The following is a 26,638-nucleotide window of genomic DNA, read 5'->3' as shown; positions in this document are numbered from 1 at the left end:
ATTGTGAGGCTGATTTTCAAAGAACTCATGTATCTTAAAATTTAAAAAAGTGATGTTCACAAATAAATTTCTTCCAATTTACTGTTATGCACTTAGGTGAATTTCTAAGCAACAGCATGGGGTAAATAAGTGGTTTCTTGTGCCTTAGGCTTTAGAAATTAGTCTCTTAGCTCACAGCTTTGTTATATGAAAATATACAATAAAATATATTTTAGAAAACAGGCAACAGTATTATTGCCTACTGGAAAAAAACTGAATTGTAAATTGTCATGAAAATTAGCTCACATGAAAAAGTGCGATTGAGGCCTCAGGAGAAGAGACAGAGAGCACTTTCTTTTAATTTTCCCAAAAATGTAAGAAAAGCAAATTGAAGTTAGGTCACAAGGTAAGTGGTCAGACATTCCTACATAGTGCTGACAGTTCCAGAAGTCCTAGGTAAATCCAGTCTGCTTTAATGTGTCATGTTAATCCTTAAAAAGGCAAGTTAAGGTAGTTTTTCTAAGGCATAGTACCCAAAGAGAGGTGATCCAGGTTTCTTAAGATCACAAGAGAAACGAGTTAAGCTAAGATGATCTTAAACATTCCTTTGATGTAATTTGTGAGTTTGGCAGGAATGGGTATTTCCAGAGTCACTTTCTGACCATATACTAAATAGCCATATATTTAGCTAACTTCAGTATAGAGATTTGAATCTCTATAAAGGGTATATATGTGCATATGTATTCTATATCCACATATATAAATTTCTTTGCTTTTTTGTTGCAAGCTTGAACCATGTTTAATTTCTGAAGCAATTCATCCTTTTCATTTTATTAATTTTGCCCATGGTGCCATTTAATTACCGAGTTGTTTTCCTTCCTTTAATCCAGTAAACTCTTTCAGATGTGTTTGTAAAACATATTACTGATTTGTAAAATTTGTGTCATTTTGATTTTCTAAAATTGAAGTAAAATACTACCTTTAACATTTTTTTTTTTAATTTCCAAAACGTGCTGTTTTGGTAGTAGAAATATTGTGGTGAATTTTAGCCACAATATTAGTCTGATTGTTGTCATGTTGAAGTGTTTTTGCTCTTAAATATATAAAGACTTATTTTCTTGTGTGGTGTTTGACATTCATGCACATTAGTAGTTACCTAAATAGCAACTCTGCTCCATTTCTACATCTATAAAGACCCAAAAGGATCTTTTACATCACTGAAATAGAATGAGCTGGGATTGCTGCAGGTGGGGTAGTTTACCCTAATGGGATTTTCACCTTACCCTGTTTCTTTTAGTGACATTCCCCGGATTCCTGAGAGTTCGCATCCTCCTCTGGAGTCTAGTGAGTATCAGATTTCTCTATTGTTACAAAATACATTGGACCAAGTTGAAGCGTAATGACTTACTTGATGTAAATAAATTGCCTTGCTGTGCTGACATGCACTGCTGTAGCAGTACTCACTCACCCAGAGATGACAACTGGACACCCAGAGGAGTTCTACTCCACTCTGAGATTGTCTCCTGTTTGCTATTTACTTATTCGTGGCTGTAGCAAAATATATATATTTTTTTTAATACGAAAGTCGTTGCTGCACTCGCAGTCTGCATGCGACCCAGGACCCATCCCGAGCTTGATGATTACACCTGCATTACATGTCTAGAAACCTCGTAGGGCTGCTGGTATAGCTCAGCGGACTAAGCGCTCACTTAGGTAAGTGCAGGGGCCAGGATTTGATCCCGGCTCTGCCCCTGGGCACACTGAGCTGGAGTCTGGGAGAGGAGGCGCATGCCTGTGATCCAGCACTAGGGAGGCAGAAATCAGGAGGATCACTGTGAGTCTGAGCTGCATAGTAAGACCCTGAACCAAAAAAAAAAAAAAAAGTGATGGAACAGGTTTTGTTTTTTTTTTTCAGTTGGGTTTGCGATCACCTCAGTCTTATGAGCTATGCAGCCAATAAATGCTTTCATGAATAATTTAAAGCCAGGCCCTCACAGTGTTGGGTGTGATAATAGGGGCCGGGGTAGAGTAGAGAAAAAGTTCGCCAAACGTAAGGGCAAGAGACAGGGACACTGGAGGCTTCAAAGAATTGACTACATGGGAACTAAGCCACTCAGGATGAGATAAGCCGATTTCGTGTGCAACACAATCTAGACACACCATGAAATATATATTGATAAGGTAGGCAGGAGCCAAAACATTTACTTTGCAATGGATTATTATCAATAATTGGGATTGGTTTTCAGTCTTATTACAGAATCCTCCTTTTACTGTTGTAAAATATGATATGATCTATGAGAAAGTAAGTGAAAATTTTAGCAAGGAAGGTGACTCATGATTTGATAAATTAAGGAGCCAGAGGCTGAGTTACCACGTGAAGGGCACATATACTGTCATGTTTGTACATGGGCTAGCGTTTGCTTACATTGGACTTTGAACTTTTTGGTGAACAACACAGAGAGGCCAGCTGCGTAGTGTACAGTATTGCTAAGCTGTTAAAAAAATCAACTGATTAGTAGACTATTAGAAATGAACAATCGGGAGCAACCCATTCCTATTTTGAGATCTGAGAGGCATCAAGAGGTATGATCAACTTATGTGACAGAAAGAGACACCATAACGAGGAATTTCAGAGGACTGTTCCTTGGAGTTGGGAGTCTCCTTCGGAGGGCACAAAACGATGCCACGTGACTCGCTTTGTCAGGATGGGGAAAGACATGTGGGTGGTACACCTCCAGGCAGTGTTTATGAATACTGTTTCTCGGTGAATGCTGGTGCGGTCTGTGGTGTTTGTGTGTTCAAGGTTAGATCTTGGGGGGTGGGGTGGGGTGAGGGGTGTCACATTCTGGAGAGTTCTGTGTGTTGGGCTTGCAACAGTGGAGAGCCTAAGTGGCTAACGGGAGAAGACAGCTCGTTTCGTGGGAAGGCGAAGCAAGTTGCTCAGAGTGAAGTAAAGAAACACTTGCAGAGGATTTAGAAGAATTGTTTAAAGTTAAAAAGTAAGAGATGATAAATCTACTTTAAAATCATGAAATCAAAAGTTTGATGTAGCTCATATATTTCGTATGCATTCATTTCAGTATCTCAGAATAGATAATAAGTGAACCACTTGCCACAACAGTTAACCTGTCAGGCTCTCTGTGCTTTATCTCGAAGGCATGAAGGCTTTGCCTGTAGGTTAGGGTGTGCAAGGGCCTGTGCAGGAGGTAGCCCACTCCCTGAGACAGACCGATGCTTCTGGCTTCAAGCAAATAGATGAGAGACCTTGTTACATCATTCAAAACACTGAATTAACCACAGAAGACACACGGACTTCCTATAGCTCTTCCATTTAAAATGAGTTCTGTTATCAGAGAGATTAACTGTGGTGTTCTACAAATATCCGATGCATTTAAATTTTATGAAAAGATACATTCCTCATACAAATATTATTAAAGTTTTTTTCTCGTCTTCTCTCTCTTTAGGTTCAAGTTCCTTTGAATCTCAGAAGATGGAAAGGCCTTCCATTTCTGTTATTTCTCCAACAAGCCCTGGAGCTCTGAAAGATGCCCCACAAGTCTTGCCAGGGCAACTTTCTGTACGTAGTTCTTTGTACATGCTGATCATTTTGCTCTGAAAGTATTTACTGAATGCCCACAGTTTGCCAGATACCTTAACATTAATTGATACACGGTAACACAAGTATGATATCTGTTATTTTTTGTTATTCTGCAGAGATCTTTCTAAGGCATATGACTGTTTACACATAATTGCTTAAAAACCCATATTCAGGGTTGGTCAGATAGCTCAACTAACGAAAGTGCCTGCTTAGGCAGAGCACAGCGGCCTGGGTTGGATCCCCAGTGTGCTGTGCCGGCCCTGCCCCCCAAGGTACACTGAGATGGTGATTAAGAGTGGGCATTGTGGTGAATACCTGTAATTCCAGCGCTTGGGTGGCTGAGAACAGGAGGATCACTATGAGTCCAATCTACATAGTAAGACACTGTAGATCCTGTAGACCCTGTCCTAAACACATTAAAAAAAAAAAAAAAAGAAAGAAAAAACATATTCAGCACCATGTGTGGGGATGCGTGCCTGTAATCCCAGCACTTGGAAAACTGAGGCAACAGGATTATTAAGAGTTTGAGATCAGCCTGGGCTACTAAGTGAGCTCAAGGACAGCCTGAACTGCATAGTAAGACCCTGTCTCAAACGAAACAAAACAAATCCAAGTCCAGCCCTACCCGCATTCAATGTATTTAACTACCTTATGAGCCTGAGGTACTTAAAGTAATCTTTTTAGCTTCCTAAGACACTTTGTGAAATGATAGTGTGAATTGATCGTACTCGCAGAAGTGACTGCTTCCTTCCTGATTGTCTTTAGTGTATGGTTCGAGGAAGGGGGTTGGGGGCGGTGAAGAATCCGGTTCACTCTTAGGAAACCTTGCATCTGGGAAGACGAAGGCAGAAAGCAGATCGTCGGTATTCCTGGCCCAAACACAGCCTTGCTGTAAATGAATCTACAACCGATGGCAGTTTCTGTTCTGTGTTTTGGTTACTGTGTGAGTCTTTAGTTGATCCTCACTGCTTTGCTCTTGGATCTGATGAGGGAAAGGAGAGAAATATAAGCTCGCTCTTCTCTCCCAAAGTGTCCTTAGGCCTGTAGTTAGAGCCCCGTGTCAGCAGAGCTCCTGGTGCTGTCTACACCACCTTCTCTTTGGTCACTGTCCTTCTCTCCTGTTCTTCCCCTATATTTTAAAGAAGCTGGATACCCATTTTTGTTTTATGAAAAACCTATCACGGGAGCTAAGGAGAACTTTACCCCTTGCTGTAAAAACCTCTTCTAGTAAAATTGTTTAATTTGTATTGATGACACATAAGGTCCTAACATTTATGCCCACCCGCTGTGTATACTTACATTTCTTCTTCATACATAAAATCAAAGGTAAGTTCTAGGTTACAAGAGAAAAAAATTCAAATTAACATCACTAAGGTGGTGGTGTTCATTTAATGGGCATAAATGTTGTACTGCCTGCTAGTATGTGACTCTGAGGACCATGACACTAGTTTGTCACTGTGACATTTCTCAGGTTTTCTTTACTCTATCATGAGACCTTTGCTGGTGGAAGTTGTGTTCGGCCTTCATGCAGTCTGACAGTATCACTGTATTGTGCCCTCCTGTGTTTATTCTCTTAGAAAATTAGCTTATAGTAGATTAATTGGAAAACTTAAATGAGAAAAATGTCAGGCACTTACTGGGGCCAGGTATACTGTAGACCCATAGTCAGTATGCTTCCTGATCTCACCCCACAGATTCTATCTTATGATAGAAGCTTACTTCAGTTACTTGGGTCACTGTTTGCCACCCTGTAATCAAGACATTTAGAATCACCAAATTTTGTGTTCACTATATATTTTTATTTTGTTTATTTTTTTTCTCTGCAAGACAGGGTCTTACCATGCAGTTCAGGTTAGCTTTGAGCTCACTTTGTAGCTCAGGCTGGTCTCGAACTGCAATGATCCTCCTGCCTCCGCCTCCTGAGTGCTGGCATTACAGGTGTGCACCACTACACCCGGCATCGTGTTTGCCATTTAAAAAAGATGATGATTTCAATATTCCCTTCTTGCCTGAGTGCGTTTCATTAGTTTTGGGTTTGTAGCATAAGGCCTGCCAGTTGTTGAACTCACGTTTGAAATGGTTGAAGAATAAAGTTAATTCTAAGTGGTTATTCTTTCAAGTTTGCATTCTTTTCTGAAGTCATATCTGCAACTCCATTATAATGTAATTCGAAATATTATTTTCATGTTATTTCATGTGATGATTTTAGTACCTCAGGATTTTATATATAATGATTCCTTTCTGCGTTGTTCTCAGGTAAAGCTCTGGTATGATAAAGTGGGTCACCAGCTGATTGTAAATGTTCTCCAAGCAACAGATCTACCCTCTAGAGTGGATGGGCGTCCCAGGAATCCCTATGTAAAAATGTATTTTCTCCCAGACAGAAGGTAGTCAATTTTTTAAAAATAAATTTGCTCAAATTTTTACTAATGGATGAGGTATTCCCTTTGATGAATGCTTTTAAAATATAATAATTCTCTGAAGGAAAAAAAATCTCTCAAGTCATTGTTATATTTCAAAATAATCTTTTGTATTTGATTTCCATTACTTTATTTATTTATTTATTTTTGGCTACTGGGAATTGAACTCATAACCTCATGCTCACCAGGCAGACACTGTGCCACTGAGCTACAGCCCCAGCTTCATTACATTTTTACGCATACATTAATTCTTGGTGACACAACTTCATTTAGAATGTGACTTTGTCTGCTTGTGGCTACCATAATCACTGCTTGCTTTCTCATACTGTTTTATGTGATGATTATAATACGTCAGGATTTCATAGATAATAATCGCTTTCTGTGCTGTTGGAGATTGGAGGGTTAAATTCTTTCATCTCTTCAAATTTTTAAGTTATCAATTAAAAATAGTAGAAATACCAGGGGCAGTATTACATGTGACTACAGCCAGTGGCAGTACATTCTTGTGTTTGCTTATGAATTTACAAATCAACCTTATTTTTCAGTGATAAGAGTAAAAGGAGAACCAAGACAGTCAAGAAAGTTCTAGAACCCAAATGGAATCAAACCTTTGTCTACTCCCATGTACATCGTAGAGATTTTAGAGAACGAATGTTAGAAATAACTGTATGGGATCAGCCAAGAGTACAAGAAGAAGAAAGTGAATTTCTTGGAGAGGTGATGTATATCGTATCGATTCAAGGAAACCACATTTGTTTTTGAGATGCATGTTAATAGAGTTTAGTTTGGCACTATGTTTTGGTAAAGGCGCTTGATTTGATGAGAGCCCTACTCTTCCAGATCCTTATAGAGCTGGAGACAGCTCTCCTAGATGACGAGCCACACTGGTACAAGCTGCAGACCCATGATGAGTCCTCACTACCTCTGCCTCATCCGTCTCCTTTCATGCCCCGGCGGCACATGCACGGCGACAGCTCCAGCAAGAAGCTGCAGAGTAGGTTGAAGTCTTTCCAGTTCCCAGAAGCAATGATGTTGTAATGACCTCCTAAGGCATGAACATCCAAAATATGTTTTCAGGTGTTTTATTAGAGAAAAAAAAAACTATAAGAAAACGTTTATATAAGTAAATGCAACAAAACTATTTTCTAGGTTTTCACAGTAGAATAATATATGCACCATAATAGAGTCATGTCAGAGTTGAAAACTACAAAGTTCTGAATTACAATTCCTGCCTAAGACAGAGTGAGCTGTTGATTAGTTGACCATTGTGGTTATTTCCGTCATTGCTGCTGGGTTGTTACTTGTGAAATCTAAATGATTTTGCAGTTCATGGTTATTTTTATGTCATTATTTGTAAGAAATATTTTTTTGAAAACAAAGGAAAATAAGCTTCTTGTTATTCACCTGATGATCAGGAAAATTTTTTTTTTTTTTTGCAGATGCTCATTGATTTGTGAGTTATGGGTAGACCTTAATGAACCGCTGAAATTGAAAAACCTAATTTTGGTAATCTGGATGCAGATCTTCCCATATAGTTGAATATTTCATGATAGTGTCTCCCTGGTTAGCCATTGCCTCGTGATTAATGTTTAATGCCATATAAGAGCTCATGCTGGAAGTCACCATAAATATTTTTAAAGGGCCCTATTGCCCTCTCAATAGCTGGAGCTTGAGAGAGCTCCAGCCGCAAGGAGCCTTCGCCCATACCCTGTTGAGGTGCAGAGATGCATGCCTGGGTGAGCGCAAGGTGGGGGTCATCCACTTTGCTGTCAACTTTTAGCGCAGAATTTTCTTTCAAGAGTAATCATGAAAGTCAAAATCTTATTCTTAAAAGGCTTTCAGTTCTTCTACATCCTCGGTGTAAAGGTGTAAGGAGGAACTTAGGAGAAAATACTAACCCCCTAGACTAGAAGCATTTCCTTCTTCAAAAATATCGGCTTAAGAGTCACTATTCTTATTCAAAAGCAGTAATAGGATTACCTTCTTTTTGTAGAAGACAAGTTGACCCTGTATTTTACGTATCATGAACCAACCAGACCAAAGGTATGTGTTTGCTTTATCCCTGCAGGGTCTCAGCGGATCAGTGACAGTGACATCTCTGATTACGAGGTCGATGATGGCATTGGAGTGGTCCCCCCAGGTGTGTGGGTGTCGGGCGAGGCTGCTGCTGTGTCTGCCGCCAGCCTTGGGGCTGCTTCTCCACCCAGGCTGAGCCAGAGATCTGTAGTATGGAAAAACCAGTACTCGGTGATCTCGTGGTGACTTGTACTTCAGATTGTTAAGGAACTTTTTATTTATTTATTTTTTAAAGAATGCAAAATAGTGATAGAAAAAAACAGCATTAGAAACGACGCAACATTTCACTAAACAAAGTAATAGGAATTCAACCCTGGGTGCTGTATTGCATAATCTTATCTTCAAATTAGTTGCTCAGGCTGCCAGAGATAAATGTGGAAGACTGGTTTAGAGAAAGAACAGAACAAAACAATAACAAACAAGTTGTAAAAAATGCAAAAGAAGAAAAAATAAGAATGGAAAGAAATTTAAGCATTGACTGCTCCTTTCAAAAGACCTGCAAAAATTAACAATGCTATTATCCAAACTCCTCTCAACGTATACCTCATATGTCTTGTTCCCTTGCTTCGTTTGTCCTTCTGCTCATCCCAGTTCTTCCTTCCCATGGAATTATTCCCCTTTCACAATATCTATTGTTCTTCTGAGATTTTCATTACTCGTTCATGTTCTCATGCTAGCGCGATAGTACGATGTTTGCACATGTGGACCTGATTTATCTCACCAAAATAGTCTCTAGCTACATCCATTTATCTACAAAAATCTCAAATTTATGCTTTTTTTATAGCTGAATACACCGTGGTGTAAAAATAGCATATCTTTTTTATCTGTTCCTCAGTTGAGGGGCACTCGGGTTGTTTCCAAGATTTAGCTCTGACCAATTGTGCTGCTGTAAACATGGGTGCACATGTACCGCTGTGGTATGGTGATTTCGGTTCTTTTGGAAAAGTACCTAGGAGGGGAATAACTGGTGTGGATGGAGCCTGCAATCCTAGCTTGTTTAGGAACTTTAAAGCAAAGTCCTATCTATTAATTAGCATCTCTATTTAATTCAGGTTCCCCCTTAGAAGCATGACTGATTAGGTAGAACAAGTCTTTTATTTCTCAGTGCTCTGAGCATATTTGAAAAGATGAATTTCAGGGTGGGCCAAATAGCTCCGCAGATTAAAGTGCCTCTTAGGCAGATGCAGGAGCCAGGAGTTCGATCCCCAGGCCTGCCCTGCTGGCCCCGTCCCCGGGCATGCTGATCTAGTAGTGAGACCCTGAACACCCTGTAGACCCTTCCCTAAAAATACAAAAAAAAAAAAAAATCTTTTGCCATAGTCAAATAGGAATCAGATTATTTCTGGAAGGAAAGTCATCAACAGCAAAATTCTTGGCAGTAGTTGATCAGGTATCTTGTTATAAATTATTAGGGGTGATTATGCATTTAATTTGTATCTTCAGACACTCTTCCTTAATCCACTTGGCTATATGGTAGCTTCTAAAGATATAGGGGGCAAACCTAACACTGTAAGTTGCACAGCAGTTAGTATATAACACATTTTATGGTACCAGGGATCAAACTCAGGACCTTGAGCTTGCCAGGCAGGCACTTACGCCACTGAGCCATGTCCCTGGCCATAATACATTTTAAATAAAGAGGAAAGACGAGGTATTGGTAAAAGAGGAGGAGGGAAATGAAGGCGGTTCGTAAGCGCAGTGCATCCGCCTGTCCTTTCGGGGACTGACTACAGATTTGCCACCTGTGTGCTGGCATGCAGGGCACAGAACATCCTGATGTAGACAGGAAGGCTGATTCCCTGTGTGCCTGACTCAGAAGCTCTAAGGCGCAGCCCCCAATTTCCTGCCCCAGCCAGACCTGGAGCTTTGCAGCAGCTCAGACTTTCTAGCACCTGCTCTGCCTGTCCTCTCGCCTCTACTGCACAGGGGAGCAGGGCACGTCTTGGCCCCGGCTGCAACCTCCGCACAGACACTTTGTTATTTTTTATAGCTATGGCCTTGTTGTTATTCAAAACAAATAATTTCAGCTGCTTAAAAATAATAAAAGCAGTGGGCCAGGGAGATGGCTTAGTGGAATAAGTGCTTCTCTGGCAAGTGCAGGGTCCTGAGTTCAATCCCCGGTTCTGCAGAAAAAGAAAAAAGAAAAGAAAAGAAAAATAATAATAATAATAATGAAAGCCACACACAAAATGCTCGCCTTTTGAAATAAGGCGTCTGACAGCCTCTGTATTTTGAGGCATTGCTACAAATTCACAAAACGGAAAAGAAAGTCCAGTTTCTAATTCTAGCCTGACTAAAACATTAAGGTAAACATTGCATAGCCTTTCCCTCCCACTCAGTACTCTGAAGGTATAATATGTCTGACATAATGAGAAAGCAAATTAATCATTCAATATAGAATCAGGTGTTAAATATTTGAAAATTATAGCAAATAAGTGACATTCATAAATAAGTTCCTGGGCTAGCCAAATAGCTCAGTGTATTAAAGTGCCTACTTAACCAGATGCAGTTGCCTGGGTTCGATCCCCGAGTCCCGTTCCAGGCCCGCCCCCAGGGCTCACTGAGACAGTGAATGAGACTGGGCATGGTGGCGCGTGCCTGTGATCCCAGCTCTTGGGAGGCTGAATACAGGCAGATTACTACTAGTCCAATCTGGTAGTGAGACCCTGAACGCCCTGTAGACCCTTCCCGAAAATACAAAAAAAAAATTATATAAAAATTATAAAAAAATGTTTACCCAAATATAGAAAATTAGGGGGCCGGGGAGATAGCTCAGTGGAATAAGTGCTTCCCTGGCAAGCGCAAGGGCCTGAGTTCAACCCCCAGTTCTGCCCCCGGTCCTGGAAAAAAAAAAAAAAAAAAAAAAAAAAAAAAAAACCCCAACACATATACAAATATAGAAAATTATCATTTTAAAAATAATGAGTAATGAAATATATTGTTTGACTTTCTCTCGCCTTAATGTTGCAACTTAGATATCTGAACAACAAAACTTTTCTATGCAGAACTCAGACGAAAAGCTCAATTCATAGTATTGGAGACTAGACTAAAAGTAATGTGCCTACAGGCGTGACATTTTTTATTTTTGGTTAATGTTTTTGACCACTGTCATGATGCTTTTATAGTGGCAAAGCAGTTGGGCTGCTTCAGTGTCAGTGCCATCAGACTGCCCTTTATGAAATGTTTAAGATTTCATACTTCAAGGGCCAGGGAGATGGCTCAGTAGAATAAGCGCTTCCCTGTTAAGCACAAGGGCCTGAGTTCAATCCTTGGCTCCAAAAAAAAAAAAAAAAAAAAAAAAAAAAAAAAAAGATTTCATACTTTTAACTTAGAAGATAATGTACTTACAGCAGATAAGCCATGAAGGCATTAGTCTGTCTTAAAAAATGCTATTTCTTGGTGTGTTTTCAAAATACTATAGCAAAAAAAAAAAATACTATTGCAATTATGATGTTAAAGATGAACAAAACTTTGAGTTGCCCAGTGATTTTAATATCTTGTGATTCATGTATATTTTATGTAATTGTAAGTGTAAAAATTAGTTTGCTTTCACACATTTTTAAAATTTTTTCATGTTATTAACTAGAGCAATGACCATTGTGGAAAAAATATCAGACTCAACTTTTAGTATGGATTTGAGATTATTATTTTATCTTAACCACATCAGAGATAATATATATTTTTTTCTTTAAGGGTAATATAAATTATTTTTCTTTAAGGGAGAAGTGGCCTTTCAAGTTGATTTTTGTAATGCAGTTATATTAAGTATGTGAGTTTAGTCATATACGTAATCAGCCAAATTCTAACACTGTTATAGATGTCCAGAGGAGCTTTGATATTTTGGGGTGATTGATATTCTCTGTATCATTGCCATAATTTTCTCCACACATATAATGGTTACATTTGAGAGTGAGAGTATTATCTGTGTTTTCCAAAATTTTACAGACCAAAAAACCAGTCTTTGTGATTATAAATATATGTAATTCTTTTTTGTTAATTAAAATTATTGATATTTCTGTTTGCTTAAAATTGATATAGTTTTGACTCATAAGTAACACAGCTAAAATAATATATCCTTTAAAAGGAAAAATTCAAAGAGAGAACATATTTAATTTTAAAGAGGCGTTGACTTTCTAAGCATTCGCTGGTGTGTTAGTGATGCTTCCCTGTCAAATGCTTCACTTCTGTTGTCCAAGTCATTTCATACTGCACGTGCCGGTAGCGTTTCATCTCGCCATGATGGGTGAGCCGTCACCGACCACGCTCACTCAGTATCTCCATGGTAGACTGGAGCCAATCTGCAATACGTTGGTGCGCATTTGCATGTTACATCCTGCGCATTTATGCTTAACATTCTCGAGCGGGAGCCCAGTCATCGCATGGCATTTGATTTCACTGAGCTGATAACTGCATTTCGTGTAGTTTCATTTCTCTGTGTTCTTGCGTGCAGTGTAGAAGAAGCCTAACGCTTTGTGTGTGTGTGTGTGTTCTCTCGCCAGTGGGCTATCGGTCCAGTGCTAGAGAAAGTAAATCAATAACATTAACTGTGCCGGAGCAGCAGAGAGCTGCGCACCACCGCTCGCGCTCCGTGTCTCCTCATCGTGGCGATGACCAGGGCCGGCCACGCTCACGTTTACCAAATGTGCCATTACAGAGGTAGGCTTGGGGCGGGCACTGCTTTCTCTGCAGGACTTTTCACGTCGAGTGACATCCATTGCTGCAAGGCTTGCTGGAATGGAATGACCTTAGTTCAATCAAGTTTTCTTGGTCACAATTATTTATAAGCAAAATGATTTGTTCTCTACCCTACAATTCCTGTTCTGTTATCTCAATGAATTTCCTAGAGAGGAGACTAGGTCTCTGTCCTCGGCATAGCTTTGGGCTGGCTACTGTCCTATCTCTGCAAGTTTTCTTTCCTGTTTAGATAAATTGAACAGTGATGAATCAGTATTATGAGTGAATTGGCAGAGAGGAGGTGATGAGGAGGTAGGGTGTATTTTAAAGGCTCCGATATCTCCTAGAAGCACCTTAAATCCACAAAAAAGTATCTGTTATAGAGCTTCTGTATCTTACTCTCAAATAAGCTGCTGTAGGTTAGCGCAGATGAAAATCCTGGTCCTTTATGGGCAGCGGGGTGAAGGAAGCCTGGAGAAATGTGAAAGAGGTGAAAGCTAGGGCAGAGACTCGCCTTCTGCTCTGCTCGAAGCAGGGTCTGCTCTGCTGTCGCTGCTCCACCCCGCGCACGCTTGCCTTCACTCCCTTCTCCTCTGCCTGTCTCCCTCTTTGGGGAGGATGAAGGATGCTGACACATGGATTTTTGCAACGCTTTCAGGAGCTTAGATGAAATTCATCCAACAAGAAGGTCACGTTCTCCAACCAGACACCATGATGCCTCGCGAAGTCCAGCTGACCACAGACGCAGGGACGTGGATGCTCAGTATCTATCAGAGCAAGACAGGTACTTGTCGCACGCATGATGCCAACATGAGGAACTTCTCATTTTTCTCTTTTAATCCCTACTAACATTGTGGCACAGAATAGGATCAAAACTAATTTATCACTCAAAACTGAACTTCTCTTGGAAACAATTATTGACTATTCCTACACAAATGCAGCTGTAGGAACCATTTGACTAACGTTACATATGAATTGTTTTTTGCTAAGTCAGGCTTAATATTTAAAGGCACTGCACATTGCTGACTTAGATCTGACTTAAATATTAAAAGTAAGCCACGTGAACAATTTTCCAAACTTTTATGGGTCGCTGTATTTGGGATGCTATTCTTATATTTATAAAAATTATGTTATGTGTAACTTAATTTGGCTATAAGTCACCTGAAAGAAAGTTAATAGTGCAAATTACCAGTGAGAATTTCAATAATTTGTTAATCTCTTTTTTTATATGTTTTCCCATAAATGTCTGTAAAGTACAATATACTAACATGGGTTCTGTTTGTATGGTTCTGTACTTTAGTTCCGCACTTATTTATTAGCTAATATTCCAGGAAACAGTTACTAGAAATCTCCATTACTAGTCTGCTATACTGCATGCCTGCAGAGTTTGTTTTTCAAGTATTTACGCACAGCATTTGTTTTGCTAGTCTAGTCAGGGTCAGATTCAAAGTTTCATAACATCCACCTTCTTAAGTATTCTTTTCTGAGTTTTTGAAAGGGAAAATTTTCAATGAGGAGTAGGGAAAGAGTGATGGTGCTGAATGATTTTTAGCACCGGTCAGGGACACAAGGGATGAGCTGAACTTCTTTCCGACCTGCACGCCACCCTCCTGTGGGAGTCCCACGGGGTGCCAGTGTGGGGGATTGTTTCTAGGATGAGGTTCTAGACTGTTCAGCTTGTGCTGAGCCAACTCAGGGCACTTCATCAGTATTCACATGGAGCTCCATGAATTCGGGAGCAGGGGACAAAGGACTGCTTGGCCAAGGCAATCAATACCATGAAAAGAACTTGTATACAGAGAAAGTACCAGTTTTAAAATAAAAATTCTAATCAGCTGTGTTTCTAGCTGTGTTGGTTGAGGAAAAGACATGATGTGACACTACATTTTGTTTTCAGTGTATATTGAAGCCAAGAAAACTACCATGTTTTCCATTGCTAAAAGAGAAATGAAGACTTACAGGGTTCCCATTCGTATCAGAAAGGCCAAATTGGTGCGTTTTAAATACCCAGGTGTCCATACATGCAAATGAATTTGTGTACCTTATTGTGGGAAAGTCTACTTTTGTTTGTTTTTATATTCCATAAAATCATTTTGGAATACAAGAGCAAATCAGCAACAACTAGGACCTCAACCATAATGTTTGTACTTTATTGTTTAAATTTTTAAAATGCTGTCACGTTTATTTTTGTTTAACCTCTCAAGCAAAGATGCCAGTGCAGACGATGTGGTTTCTTCCCTTTCCATGTTTCCATTGGCACCCCATTGGCATAACCATGTCATTTAATGCTCCATGATTTATCTGTCTCACTCACCACCCATCCTGTCTGTGCAGTGAGCTCCTTATGCTGCCCAGAGCAAAACGAGGACGAAGTGCAGAATGCCTTCACACTACCAGGTAAATACAGGGATTCGGTGACGGCGACTGTGTGTGACGACTCGCTTTCCAGTATACTACTCTCGGTCTTTCCCTTAGTGCTATTGTCCCAACTAGGTAAAATAAACTTCCCAAGTACTCCAGCATTATTTTTGTTTTCTGTGGATGCTATGATAAAACAGGTTGCAAATTGAATCCAGGCAGTCTACATTGCTCCCTGGATGATGAAAAATCCAGACTCTGGAGGAGCCCTTGGTGGAACTGTTTAAAAAAAAAACCTGAAGAACCAGTTTCTATGGTTCCAGTTCTGAGTGCTCACGCGGGCGCCTTCCCATGCCCCGTGCATGTGCTGACCTGTCTAGTCACTAGAGTTCTGGCCTTCTCTGCATGGCAGTATTCCTTTTTTCATGTAATTTTTGCTCTGATTTAGCCTTTTTTAATTTCCTTTTGGAATCTTCGTTTACCTTCTGTTTGCCATTATTTAAATCTTTATCAGCTCAGTTTTAACGTGTGAACTTTAGCTTTCTTCTTGATAGAGTCTGAGGGTGTTTGGCCTGTTAACTCCTCAACGCCTTCCAGTCCAGAAAAGTTGCCTTATAAACTTTGCTATGAAGACACGTAACAGTAAGACGGCTCCTTAGGGATCAGGAGAAATAGTATAGAACATCAGCCTTTATATCAGAAAAGCATGAGCTTTTCTGTTTCGTATTGGTTTCATCATGCCTTGAGTTTCATATTCAAAGAAAAACATCCTACAGATTACTAGTAGATTCTAATACATTCATATTTATTGTCCTCTTGAATGGAGCTAATAGGTGTCAGGGAAGTAGGAGATTATGGAAGCAATGGATAAACAGACAAACTGTTACAAATATTATAGCTGATAAGAAGTAAGAGGAAAGAGAAGGAAAGAGGTATGGCTGACACTTGGGGTGCAAAGAATGGTGTCTGTGGTTATCCTCCTGATAACTGCTGCCTTATCCGGCACCCCTCGGGAAAAAGTGAGGAAACATTCATTCTGCTTGATAACTGAGGAAAAAACATAAAGCTATAAATATTATGAAAGTCACTCAAACTCATAGTAATATTAAGCGGTCCTGGCTATGACTCACTGTTGTTCTACATACATGGTTTTAAATCAGAATAGCTCATGTACTGATTCTACAAGTTTCCTCCTATTTTTCTTGATATAACTACACCTGTGGGGGAAAAGAAAACAGAAAAAAAAATCAAAGCTAATATTTATCAATATACCTGGCATATGAAAAGAAAAAAATAACATGTTCACAAATGCTATGTGTTTATTACGGAGCCTGGTTGTTGTCTGACAGCCTGTGTGTATCTGTTGCTAACTCATAACAGCCATTCAAGTACACGAACTCTAGATATTTTATCTTTTCCTTATTCTGTACTTGGAGAGCTGAAAAATCAGGGTGATATAATAATAATAATAATAATAGTTGTGTAGTTTCCTACAATCTGATTTTTAAGATCGCTGCTTTGCTGAGTAATTCTGACCTCCATATATTTTTATCTGTTTAGTAGAAACAATATGTTAAATTTATAGGTCCTCGTCGAGGTTGGCAGCCATATATACATATATAATATAAAAAGAGATGAATCTTTGGCTGAACAGATCAAGCCCTATGATTGATGCTGCTGCGAGATAAGACGGGAACCGGATCTAGCCTGCTGTGCAGCTCCTCACACGTGTGTCACTAGGGTCACCTCCTTCCTTTTCTTTCCTGGTACTTTTTAGTAGCCGTAAGGCTCTGAGCTTCTTCCTCAACAGCTGCTAACTGCACTTTTACGACAGGCGTAATTGCACCAGCTGTCACTTTATTTTGAATTTTCAAAAACTTATTTGTCATTCTTAAATGTGTAATTCTAAAAAGGAGGCAGAGAAAAACATGAGTTCAATTTTCTATATTCCTACAGCACATACTTCTGTGTGTGCGCGCACACGCGCACGCGCACACGCACACGCACACACATCACACGCACACACATCTCACACACACACACACACACACATACACATCACAGTGGTCCAGAAAGCTCTGATAGATTTTAAGGCATTCAGATGACATCAACGGTGGTATCTGCCCTTTCAGAACTCATACCCTGCTGTGCCGCTGATGCCCCCTTTCCCTAGTTTCCAGGGTAACTTTCACCCACAATTGGATGTAAATGCAGACACTGGTTGACGTGGCCCCGTGCCAGCTCGTGCCGGGTCCCCCGGCAGCCCAAGCTCAGAACCACCTTTCCTCTGGTGGTGCCGAATCAGCACTTTGCCTGTTGTGTATGTTCTTTGATCTGCCCTTGTAGTATACCTCCATAAAAGAAGCATAGTAACAAATCAGTTGTTCAGCAGACATTTAAATTTTGGTTAATAAGAAATCATAGAATTTGGTTCCTAGATGTTTTTCTCTCTAATGCAGTTATAGATCGGAGCACATATTGTGAAGTCAGATAAATACGATTTCATGTATTAGGCTAATCCCACTTCAAATAATTATCAGTTTGCTGAGAAACGAAAACCAGGGGTCCATCAGCCTAGCTTTATAGACCTTCTCCTTTCTTAATGTCTGAGTAAAATGTGCTTCTTGTGTATTTTTGTTTCCTGTATGTTTGTGTTGCCACACCCAAGGTCCCTGTATAGGTCCTATAAAACATTACCACCCAAGATGTCTTTATTGCAGAATGGCTCTCACTGGAACCTTTACAGGTAAGAGCCATGGTAGTGAAAGGTAGTTAGAGTGTCATCCCTAGTCCCTTGCCTAATAAAAATAAAGCATTTACATTTATTGTAATGCATTAGCATTCTTCAAAATTATACAGTGAGAAACATTAAGTTACTGATATTTAGAATTTTTTTAAATTATAAAACTTAGTTTTACACTCATGCTTAAATGAAGCCTACTAACTCAAATGTTAGAAATCCAGGTTTTTACTTTGTCATTTATGTCCTGTCTTTCTTGTTGATACCATGATAATTTATTTGTGTATAATTTTAATTTGCGAAGCTCGCTTCTGCCTGCACATACAGAGAACAAGTCAGTGACTAGACAGGATGCTTCCCTCCAACGCGGATGCTTTAATGCAGACGCTCTGAGATTTACTGATGAGACACTGGTTAGGTAAGACCGTCTGGAAGTGGCGTCTTCCACCTCCCTTGTCTGGTGTCGTGAACCAAAAGAGTTGAACTGTGAAATTATTTCTCCTCGGATGTCCTTCATTTTGTTTTGGTGTGGCGTCTCTTCTTGATAACAAAGTTTTAGGCATTTTGTTTTAGTGCTTCTTGTGTCCAGTTTTTTCATAAGTAGGTGTGATTTAGTGTCACGTTTCAGTCCTGAGATCCTTTTCTAAAAAAATTATGCAAAGCGATTGGAGCATAATCTTTGTTTAGTTTCGTTTTCTAAACAAAATTTTGCACTGTCATCTGCCAGCTCTGTCACACCCTTATGAATTGAATCACAGTGACGCTGCATTTTATGTGACGAGGACATTACTTTATGCTTTATTCTCTAACAGTCTTCCTTTCTTTGTTTCCTCTGTCTTTCTCTTCTACCGCTGGATGCAATGTTCTGGCACTAGTGAACTGCAGCCCTCCCTTGACAGGGCTAGGAGTGCTAGTGCCAACTGCTTGAGACCAGATACTAGTTTGCATTCACCAGAACGAGAAAGGTATCAAATAAAGACTTTCTTAATTTCTTATCATTTGTACTAGTAATTTTTTTTCAAGCACTTTGTTTGATTTCATGGGAGTCTCACAGGTTTATCCATTCATGTTCACTTCGCTCCCTGTGCACACACACCCCCTTGCCCCCCATTCTGTGTGTCCACGTAGGGATATGTGCATGTGGGTGTGCCCGAGAGCACACATACACATATTTCTATGAATGTTGTTGCAAATGGTGTGATGTGCTTTGTAATTGCTTCTGGCTGCTGCTTTTCCCCTTTGGTTGCTTCCGTGCTTTTGTTTACATAACACTCAGTGCACCTTGAGTATGCTGATAAAGGTCCAAGGGGTAGGGGTTCACCTCAAGAGACGATCGCTTTCCTATTCAACCCCCTGATAATAGCTGTCTCCCATACACTCAGAAGGCTTGACAGCAAACATTCATAAACACAAAAGAAATTGTATTTATATGAAATATTTCACTTCTACATCTGTATTTTTTTTCATCAACATACTGCTTGATATAAAACCATGTTTTGGATTAAATTAGATTTCCAATAAATATTTCTAATTCTATTTTAGATGCTTTCAATAATTATGCCTTTTAATCTTAAGCGCTCATTTTTCCATGGTGATGCTACTTCTGTTTCCATGGTTATGAACTTAAGTCTGATTGATGACCTTAGTTATAATTGCTATCATTTTTCTTTCTTTCTTTTTTTTCTTTTTTTTGGTTTGAAGTCACTCAGAGGAAATCTTCCTACCACTGTTTTACAGATTCCAAAAAAATCAGTAGTTGTGCTACTGTAACTCATTTCTGAGGCTGCTGAAAGATTTTGGTTTCTAGCAATCTTTCTAGGCCATGAGATATTTATTTCTGGACTTGTACAGTAAGTGCAAGTACTATATCAATTACATTCTTGTATTTGTACAATTTGTAACAGATACATCCTTGTCATAGAAATTTTATCTCAATTGTATAAATAAAATGGGAGAGCCCATTTATGTCAAATGTCTTACATTTGGGCCAGGGAGATGACTCAGTAGAATAAGTGCTTGCCTGGCAAGCACAAGGTCCTGAGTTCAATCCCCAGTACTGCCAAAAAAAAAAAAAAAGAAAAAGAAAAAGAAAAAAAAAAAAAGCTTACATTTGTCATAGAAAGTTTAGGTGAAATAATTGTGAACTCTTTTCAAATCATAGCTGAAATTGTTTTAATGTTCTGTTTCACCATATGTTAATGGCCAGTAATTACATAAATAGTATCAAGAAATTTTTTTAGCATTAAGCAATAATAATAATAATAGTTATTATTATGATTTGTGTGTCTCTGGTTAGTATTAAAATACCTATAGAGTGGCTCAGTCTGTCAGCCTTCCATGATGCCCCCCAATCTTTTATCCCCATCTAGATTAGTGCTATTAGAAATAGAAATCACATAGATGCTTTTAGGTTTTCCAGTAAGCCAGCTAAGAGGTTGGAATTAATTTTAATACTTTAATCCAGTAGCTCAAAATTTCATCATTTTAACATACTGTTGGTTTTTTTTTAAATATTAAACCATACTAAGTATATTTATCAATCACAGAAAGTTTCATTTTGGAGTAGCTACCTTCTTAGAACTACTGTATTGGACAGCACAGATCTGTCCTTATGGTGAAGTGTAGGTAGAATTGAAGCTATAGAACTTACAAATCGCTGTGGTAGTGAATTTAATCGCTCAAATAATAACTTCAAAAGAGGCCAAGCTACAAAGTAAAGTACTCACTATTACCTCACAAGTATCAGGAACTCTGAGTGGATGTACTTCAAATATAAGAAGAAAAAATGGATTGAAAACCTCTGTTTGCTCTATAAATTGAATTAAACGAAACTTTCCATTAAAAATGTCAGGGCAACGAGGCTTGGTGTTACCTGTAATTTATTGCAACCACTTTGTTGCCAAGAAGAAAACAATATATAATGAATTTTCGTCAAATAAATTACGAAAGTTGGGCAGGCCTGGTGGCGCACACCTGTAATCCCAGCACTCAGGAGGCTGAGGCAGGAGGATTGTTGTGAGTGTGAAACCAGCTTGGGCTACAAAGTGAGCTCAAAGCTAGCCTGAACTACATAATGAGACCCTGTCTCAAAAAAAAAAGACCAAAAAAAGGAAAGAAAGAAAGTTGAACCGGGGGTGCTGCTCAGTGACACAGGACCTGCCTGGCAAGCACAAGGTCCTGAGTTTGAGTCCCATAATCAAAAAAAGGAAGTTTACGTGTTAATTGGTTTTGAAGACCGAGACTACCAATATCCTTTTGTGCAGCCCACATGAGCCGCTCTGAAGCAGTAGAAAGTGTGACTGGTTCTCTCTGGAGACAGTGTCTGAGGTCCCAGGCATGACATGCAGAGTGGATAAAGCAAGGCTTACAGTGTTTTCCAGCACTCATTCCCTCTGCTTGGCCATAAGGGTTATTGTACCAGGGCCTCATATTGTCCAGAGTACACACAGCATTAAAGAAAAAATTGATTTCGTATTCTTAGGCTAGGCACATTATTTTCACAGGCTTGTGACCTAGAGACTGTTAAGAATCAGTGATTCGGACCTATTTCCACTAATATTTTTATGTTGTTATACCAATTTAGTGTCACTTTTCAAGTGTACTCATTAAATTTCTATTAGAATAAAGGAAATATTGTGTTAACTCATGGTCAAAGAAGACTCTACACCCAACACTGTACTTTAATGAATATTCCAAAAGCAAGTCAGTGCCATCCTATTGCTGGGGGATTTGGAAGCCATCGGTGTGTCTCTTCTCCCTATGGGATGTCCCCCTGCAGCATAGCAGAGTAGTTTGGGATCACTTATGTACAGCGCTGTGTGCAAAGATGTTGGTTCAGATGAAGACTTGTTTCATTTTATGTTCTCTTGGCTACCCAAGTAGAAAACTAGTGCTTTAGAGTTTGATTCCCAGTGAACTGTCCCGGCCTCGCCCCCAGGATGCACTGAGCTGGGGACTGAGACTGGGCGTGGTGGTGCATAGGCATGTAATCCCAGCGCTTGGGAGGCTGAACACAGGAGGATCACTACAAGTCCGATCTGTGTAGTGAGACCCTGTTGACCCTGTACTAAATACATTTTTTTAATAAAAAGCAATCTAGTGCTTATGTATCACCATAATACAGTGAACTACCCTCATTCAAGAAGTCAAACAATTAAGGGTTTATCATGAAACATAATTTCTCAATAACACTCCTTTCCCTTGTTTCTCTGATTCGGAACAGTCTACAGCCCTGCTACTCACTTTTCCTTTTCCAAGCTGTTTATTATTTTTAGGGTGCTGGGAATTGGACCCAGGGCCTCACACATGCTGAGCAGGTACTCAGTCACAGAGCTGCAATCCCAGGCCTCTTTTAAAATTTTATTGTGGGACTGGGGAGATAGCTGGGCTGGGGAGACAGCTCAGTGGAATAAACCTTCCCTGGGAAGTGCAAGGTCCTGAGTTTGATCCCCAGTACTGGAAAAAATTTTTTTTTTTTTTTTTATTGTGAGACAGAGTCTCACTAAGTTGCCAGGCTGGCTTCCTGCTGTGCTCCTGTGATATTTCTGCCCAAGTTTCCTTAATCGCCAGGATTATAGATGGACAGCATCATGCCTAATTCTTTCCAAATTATTGCTTAAATAATTGATTGACTTTCAGAGCTCCCCGAGGATACTTTTTCTGGTTGCTCTGTGTCTTCCTGTAGCTTTCATAGCAATCTTGGCCTTTCGTGAAAGCTGTTCGAGGGCCGGTCTGTACTTGTCTGACTATCGCTTCTTCTCATTCTATTATTGGCATCATAAAATTCCTGCAGATGGCACTGTATCTCTGATGTTTCAGTCCCTTCTTGAGGCATTTTATAGTGTAACCAGCCTGTCAGTGTCTTCGTTTTGTTACAACTACGATATAGCAGTCTGTCTCTTACAAGGTTCTCCTTTTCTCCTATCCCATAAAAGTAGATATTTCCTGGGCCCCACCCTCCTTCCCCCTTTGCCCACCCATGCAGCCCTTTAAATTCTATTTCTACCAGAAGTTCTGCTTTATTTCAAGTGAGTAGAAATCTCTACTGAGGTTGGTCAGCTCAGAGCTTCTTTCCTGAGTAACAGATCCAAATTTCTAAATTGTTGCCAGACACTGAATGTATGAAAATATCCGGCTCAATTTCGTTATCTGTCATGCGATGCCTTTGTCACAAGACTTCCCCTTCTTACATTGTCCTCCTCTTTGATGGCTTCGACACATAAGTAGCCACATGGTCGGAAAATACTTCTCTTCCCACTTCTGTTGCCAGTTCAGTAAGTTCGTGAATCCCATCAATGTCTCCAAAACAGGTCCGCCACTTGATCATTGCCTTTCTACAATTCCACTCCCGTCCCTGTCCAGTGTAATGTTTTTATAGCAGCCATCTTTATTACTTTATACATATCTCAGACTTTCTTTCCATTAAAATTAAAATATCCTTATTCCTTTGTGGTCTGTGAAAAGTATGAATTCTAATTATTTTCTCTCAGTAGGTTCCCTCACTGTTAAAGATTAAACTTGTTAAAAATTCTACTTATTCTTCAAAAATGTTCAAATACCTTAACACTTATTTATAAGGCCTTTCTCCACTACCACCTCCATTCCTTTTATCTTTTACCGTAAGAAGTCTTTTTTTTTTTTTTTTTTTTTTTTTTTAGGACAGGATATACAGGGTCTCACTGCACAGATCAGACTCGTAGTGATTCTCCTGCTTTCAGCCTCCCAAGAACTGGGATTACAGGCGCACGCCACCACGCCCAGTCTCAATTGCCCTCTCAGTGTGAGCCGGGGGCAGGACTGGCAGGGTAGTCTGGGGATCAAACCCTGACCTCTGCGTCTGCCTACGCAGGTGCTTTAATCTGCCAAGTTATTTGGCGAGAAGTCTCTTTTCTTTTGGAGGTTGCACCCAGTTTTGTATACTTCTGTCCATATTGATTTTATTTAAGTGTGTTTGTTTTTTGTAGTGTGTTGTAGGCCTGTTGGAGGCAGCCATTGCATCTAAGTTGTGCTTTTAACTCTGATGACAGCATTTTCAGTTAGTAAGTGTTTAATGTGGGATATGACAGACTTAAAAACTTAAAAACACTCTGTCTTTACAACCACCAAACTCGGATGTAGTGGTGAGCTAGAGCTACACACCGGAGAGAGGGGAGAACTGTACAGAACGTTCGCAGTCCGTGGCTTTGGTGTGCAGTTTGCTAGTAACAACCCCCAAGTCAACCAATTCCCTGAAGCACATAAGACTCCTCCAACACAAGCTCAGGCTTCACCTCCCAAGGATGCCTTTCAGGTTTCTTTGCTGTGTATTTGCTTTCATTAGACAGCTTGATTTGAATGCAAAATCCAAAATGGGCCAAGGCCACCTCTGCCTGATTCTTTAACAGAAAGTCAGTCACCTGTTATTATATGAGCCACTCCTTGCTTGTAGTGCATTGAAGGGAAGTGTTCTTTGAAAGAGTTTCCTTCTCCATGGAAACATAGGCCCAAGGGAAAAGAAGCTCCTACCTAAAAATCAAATATAAATTGACCTGAAATAAATATCATAAAGCTTGTTTCATAGTACAAGCATCAGTATTAATTAAAATAAGTGAAATTCAGTTTAAAACAATATTTGAAAAAAAAGGATTAATATGAGTAAAGAGAATAACAAAGTATATACGTACAAAAATAGTTATATCATTTCGCTTGGCTTCTGTTATAGTCCCTCATGGCTTGAGTCATCTTTATTGAGTAAATGGCTTCCATATAACTTCTCTTTTAGATAATTAAATTATTAGCTATGTACTGCCAAAAGCTATCACCAATAAGATATATGTGCACATGCAAGTGTTGATTACACATCTACCATTCATGTTTTAAGCTTTACCCCCAGTGTTAAAGGGGAAGGTCACAATATAAGTTATTTAATTGATTTCACAAACCTATGAATCCTAGTTGTTTTATTTTATTTATTTATCTTTTTATGTAGATAAAAAGATAAATAAATAAAATCTATTTATTTAGATTTGGACTATCACTATGAGTCCAATCTGTGTAGGGAGATCCTCTAGCTTGTAGTGTGTTGTAGGCCTGTTGGAGGCAGCCATTGCATCTAAGTTGTGCTGTTAACTCTGATGACAGCATTTTCAGTTAGTAAGTATTTTACAACCACCAAGGATCTAGAGGATCTCCCTACACAGATTGGACTCATAGTGATAGTCCTGTTTTCAGTCTCCCATGCGCTGGGTTTACAAGAGCGCGCACCACCATGCCCAGTCTCAGTCGCCCTCTCAGCACGCCCCGGGAGCAGGGCCAGCACAGCACCAGGGGATTGAACCCCCAGTCCCTGCATCTCCCTAAGCAGGCGCTTTAATCCACTGAGCTATCTGGCCGGCCCTCCTACTTTTATCACTCATCAGTGTTCCCTCACTGTGACTTTCATATTTAAATTCTTACTATTTCTTACCTGGATCCCCACAAAAATTGAAGTCTTCTGTACTTACTCTGACTACTTAAGTATCTTCAAATATTTATTCAGCAAAAAAATGTTTGTAACATTAATGTATTTAGACAACCTGATAGTCCTAAAAGTTTACTGAGCATGTGACTAATGTATAGGTGGCCTGGTTGGAAAGTTAAGTAAAGACAGGCCTAGTTTAGTTCAACTTGGTGATTAAAATCTCTCACATAACCTGCCATGTTACCTGATGCTATGAAAATACAAGTTGAGGTAGAAACATTTTCTGTTTCTTAGTAACTGGAGGCAAGAGGAGAGAAGGAGTGAAACACTCCCAATTTTGGTCCTTCTGTGTGGTAGGAGAAAGAGTTGCACACATTGTAAAAGCATAAAAATAGTGCTGATAAATTTAAAATTCACGAATATGTGAAAACTTAAGTGATATCAGTATTTATGTAAAAATAAGGTCTGAGTTGATCCTGTTCTCATCATATACATGTAATGATGGAGGAAAAAATGAATTTATTGCATACTTCCTATCAGCATATTCAGAAGAACTTGAGTGTAAAAATGTCCATGTTAAACATTTGTTCAAAAATTACCTTTTAACAGCTTGCATTCACAATTGCTTGTTTCTAAATGTACACCTTTCTCCTTCATGGCTTTCTTTGCATGTTTCATAATTACAGCTTTTTTCTTTAACTTTTTTCCTTTATTTCTATGTTTAAATAAATACAAGGACTGGAATTTTGCCTCAGGAAGCAAGGTTACCAATAATCTTGTCAAATTAAAATTACTTTATGAAAAAAAATAAATCAACTTTTATATTTTCAAATGCTGTCAGAAGTTTTAAGGTATCTGAGTACAACTTCGAGGAGGAAACATTGTAATTGTTAGTATGTCTCATTTACCTTAGAAACATTTTCTCCAGGAAAAAATGGAACAAAATACAAAGTTGAAAAGAAACATTGTAAAGCATTCACATTGGATCAGCTAGTTAAATACTATTTAAATAATTCATTTTTAATAAGTTGATGATGTTTTTAATTTAACAGACATACAACAATACATTGAAGAGACCATACCACACAATTTCTTCTTTTGCTACATTTCTGTTTCTGGATTTTTCTCTCCATTCCTGTCTTCCCAGAAACTCGGCTTAGTTTATGAGTTCTAACACTAACTGCATAAAAGCTCGTAAGGGTATTTGGAAGTTAGTACTTGCTGGCTGAAGACAGCCTATTTAATTGTTGTCAGTTCTGCTTTGCTTTGTCCAGATGATCAAATAAATCCAGTGGGCTAAGGTAGCAATTCAAGAAAGATGGTTTAAAAGTTGAAATATTAGGCCTAGTCCCTTT

At 39.3% G+C, this 26,638-nt stretch overlaps 1 protein-coding gene across 1 annotated transcript in view; it reads left to right on the top strand.

The window, feature by feature from the left end:
* Rims1 (regulating synaptic membrane exocytosis 1) overlaps positions 1-26,638 on the top strand; it is a 496,751-nt gene that overhangs the window by 339,930 nt on the left and 130,183 nt on the right. The window contains exons 11-22 of the mRNA XM_023718668.1: positions 1,277-1,323; positions 3,444-3,556; positions 5,834-5,964; positions 6,543-6,714; positions 6,838-6,991; positions 8,066-8,137; positions 12,573-12,729; positions 13,406-13,531; positions 15,082-15,144; positions 17,774-17,851; positions 18,150-18,263; positions 18,721-18,810. Of these exons, the coding sequence (XP_023574436.1) occupies positions 1,277-1,323; positions 3,444-3,556; positions 5,834-5,964; positions 6,543-6,714; positions 6,838-6,991; positions 8,066-8,137; positions 12,573-12,729; positions 13,406-13,531; positions 15,082-15,144; positions 17,774-17,851; positions 18,150-18,263; positions 18,721-18,810 (1,317 nt within the window). The remainder of the gene's footprint in view (positions 1-1,276; positions 1,324-3,443; positions 3,557-5,833; positions 5,965-6,542; positions 6,715-6,837; positions 6,992-8,065; positions 8,138-12,572; positions 12,730-13,405; positions 13,532-15,081; positions 15,145-17,773; positions 17,852-18,149; positions 18,264-18,720; positions 18,811-26,638) is intronic.

Source organism: Octodon degus, unplaced genomic scaffold, assembly GCF_000260255.1.
Source record: "Octodon degus isolate 3935 unplaced genomic scaffold, OctDeg1.0 scaffold00061, whole genome shotgun sequence".
NCBI lineage: Eukaryota > Metazoa > Chordata > Mammalia > Rodentia > Octodontidae > Octodon > Octodon degus.
The sequence above is the reverse complement of the archived record's forward strand: the minus strand, read 5'-3'. Positions and strand labels throughout refer to the sequence as shown.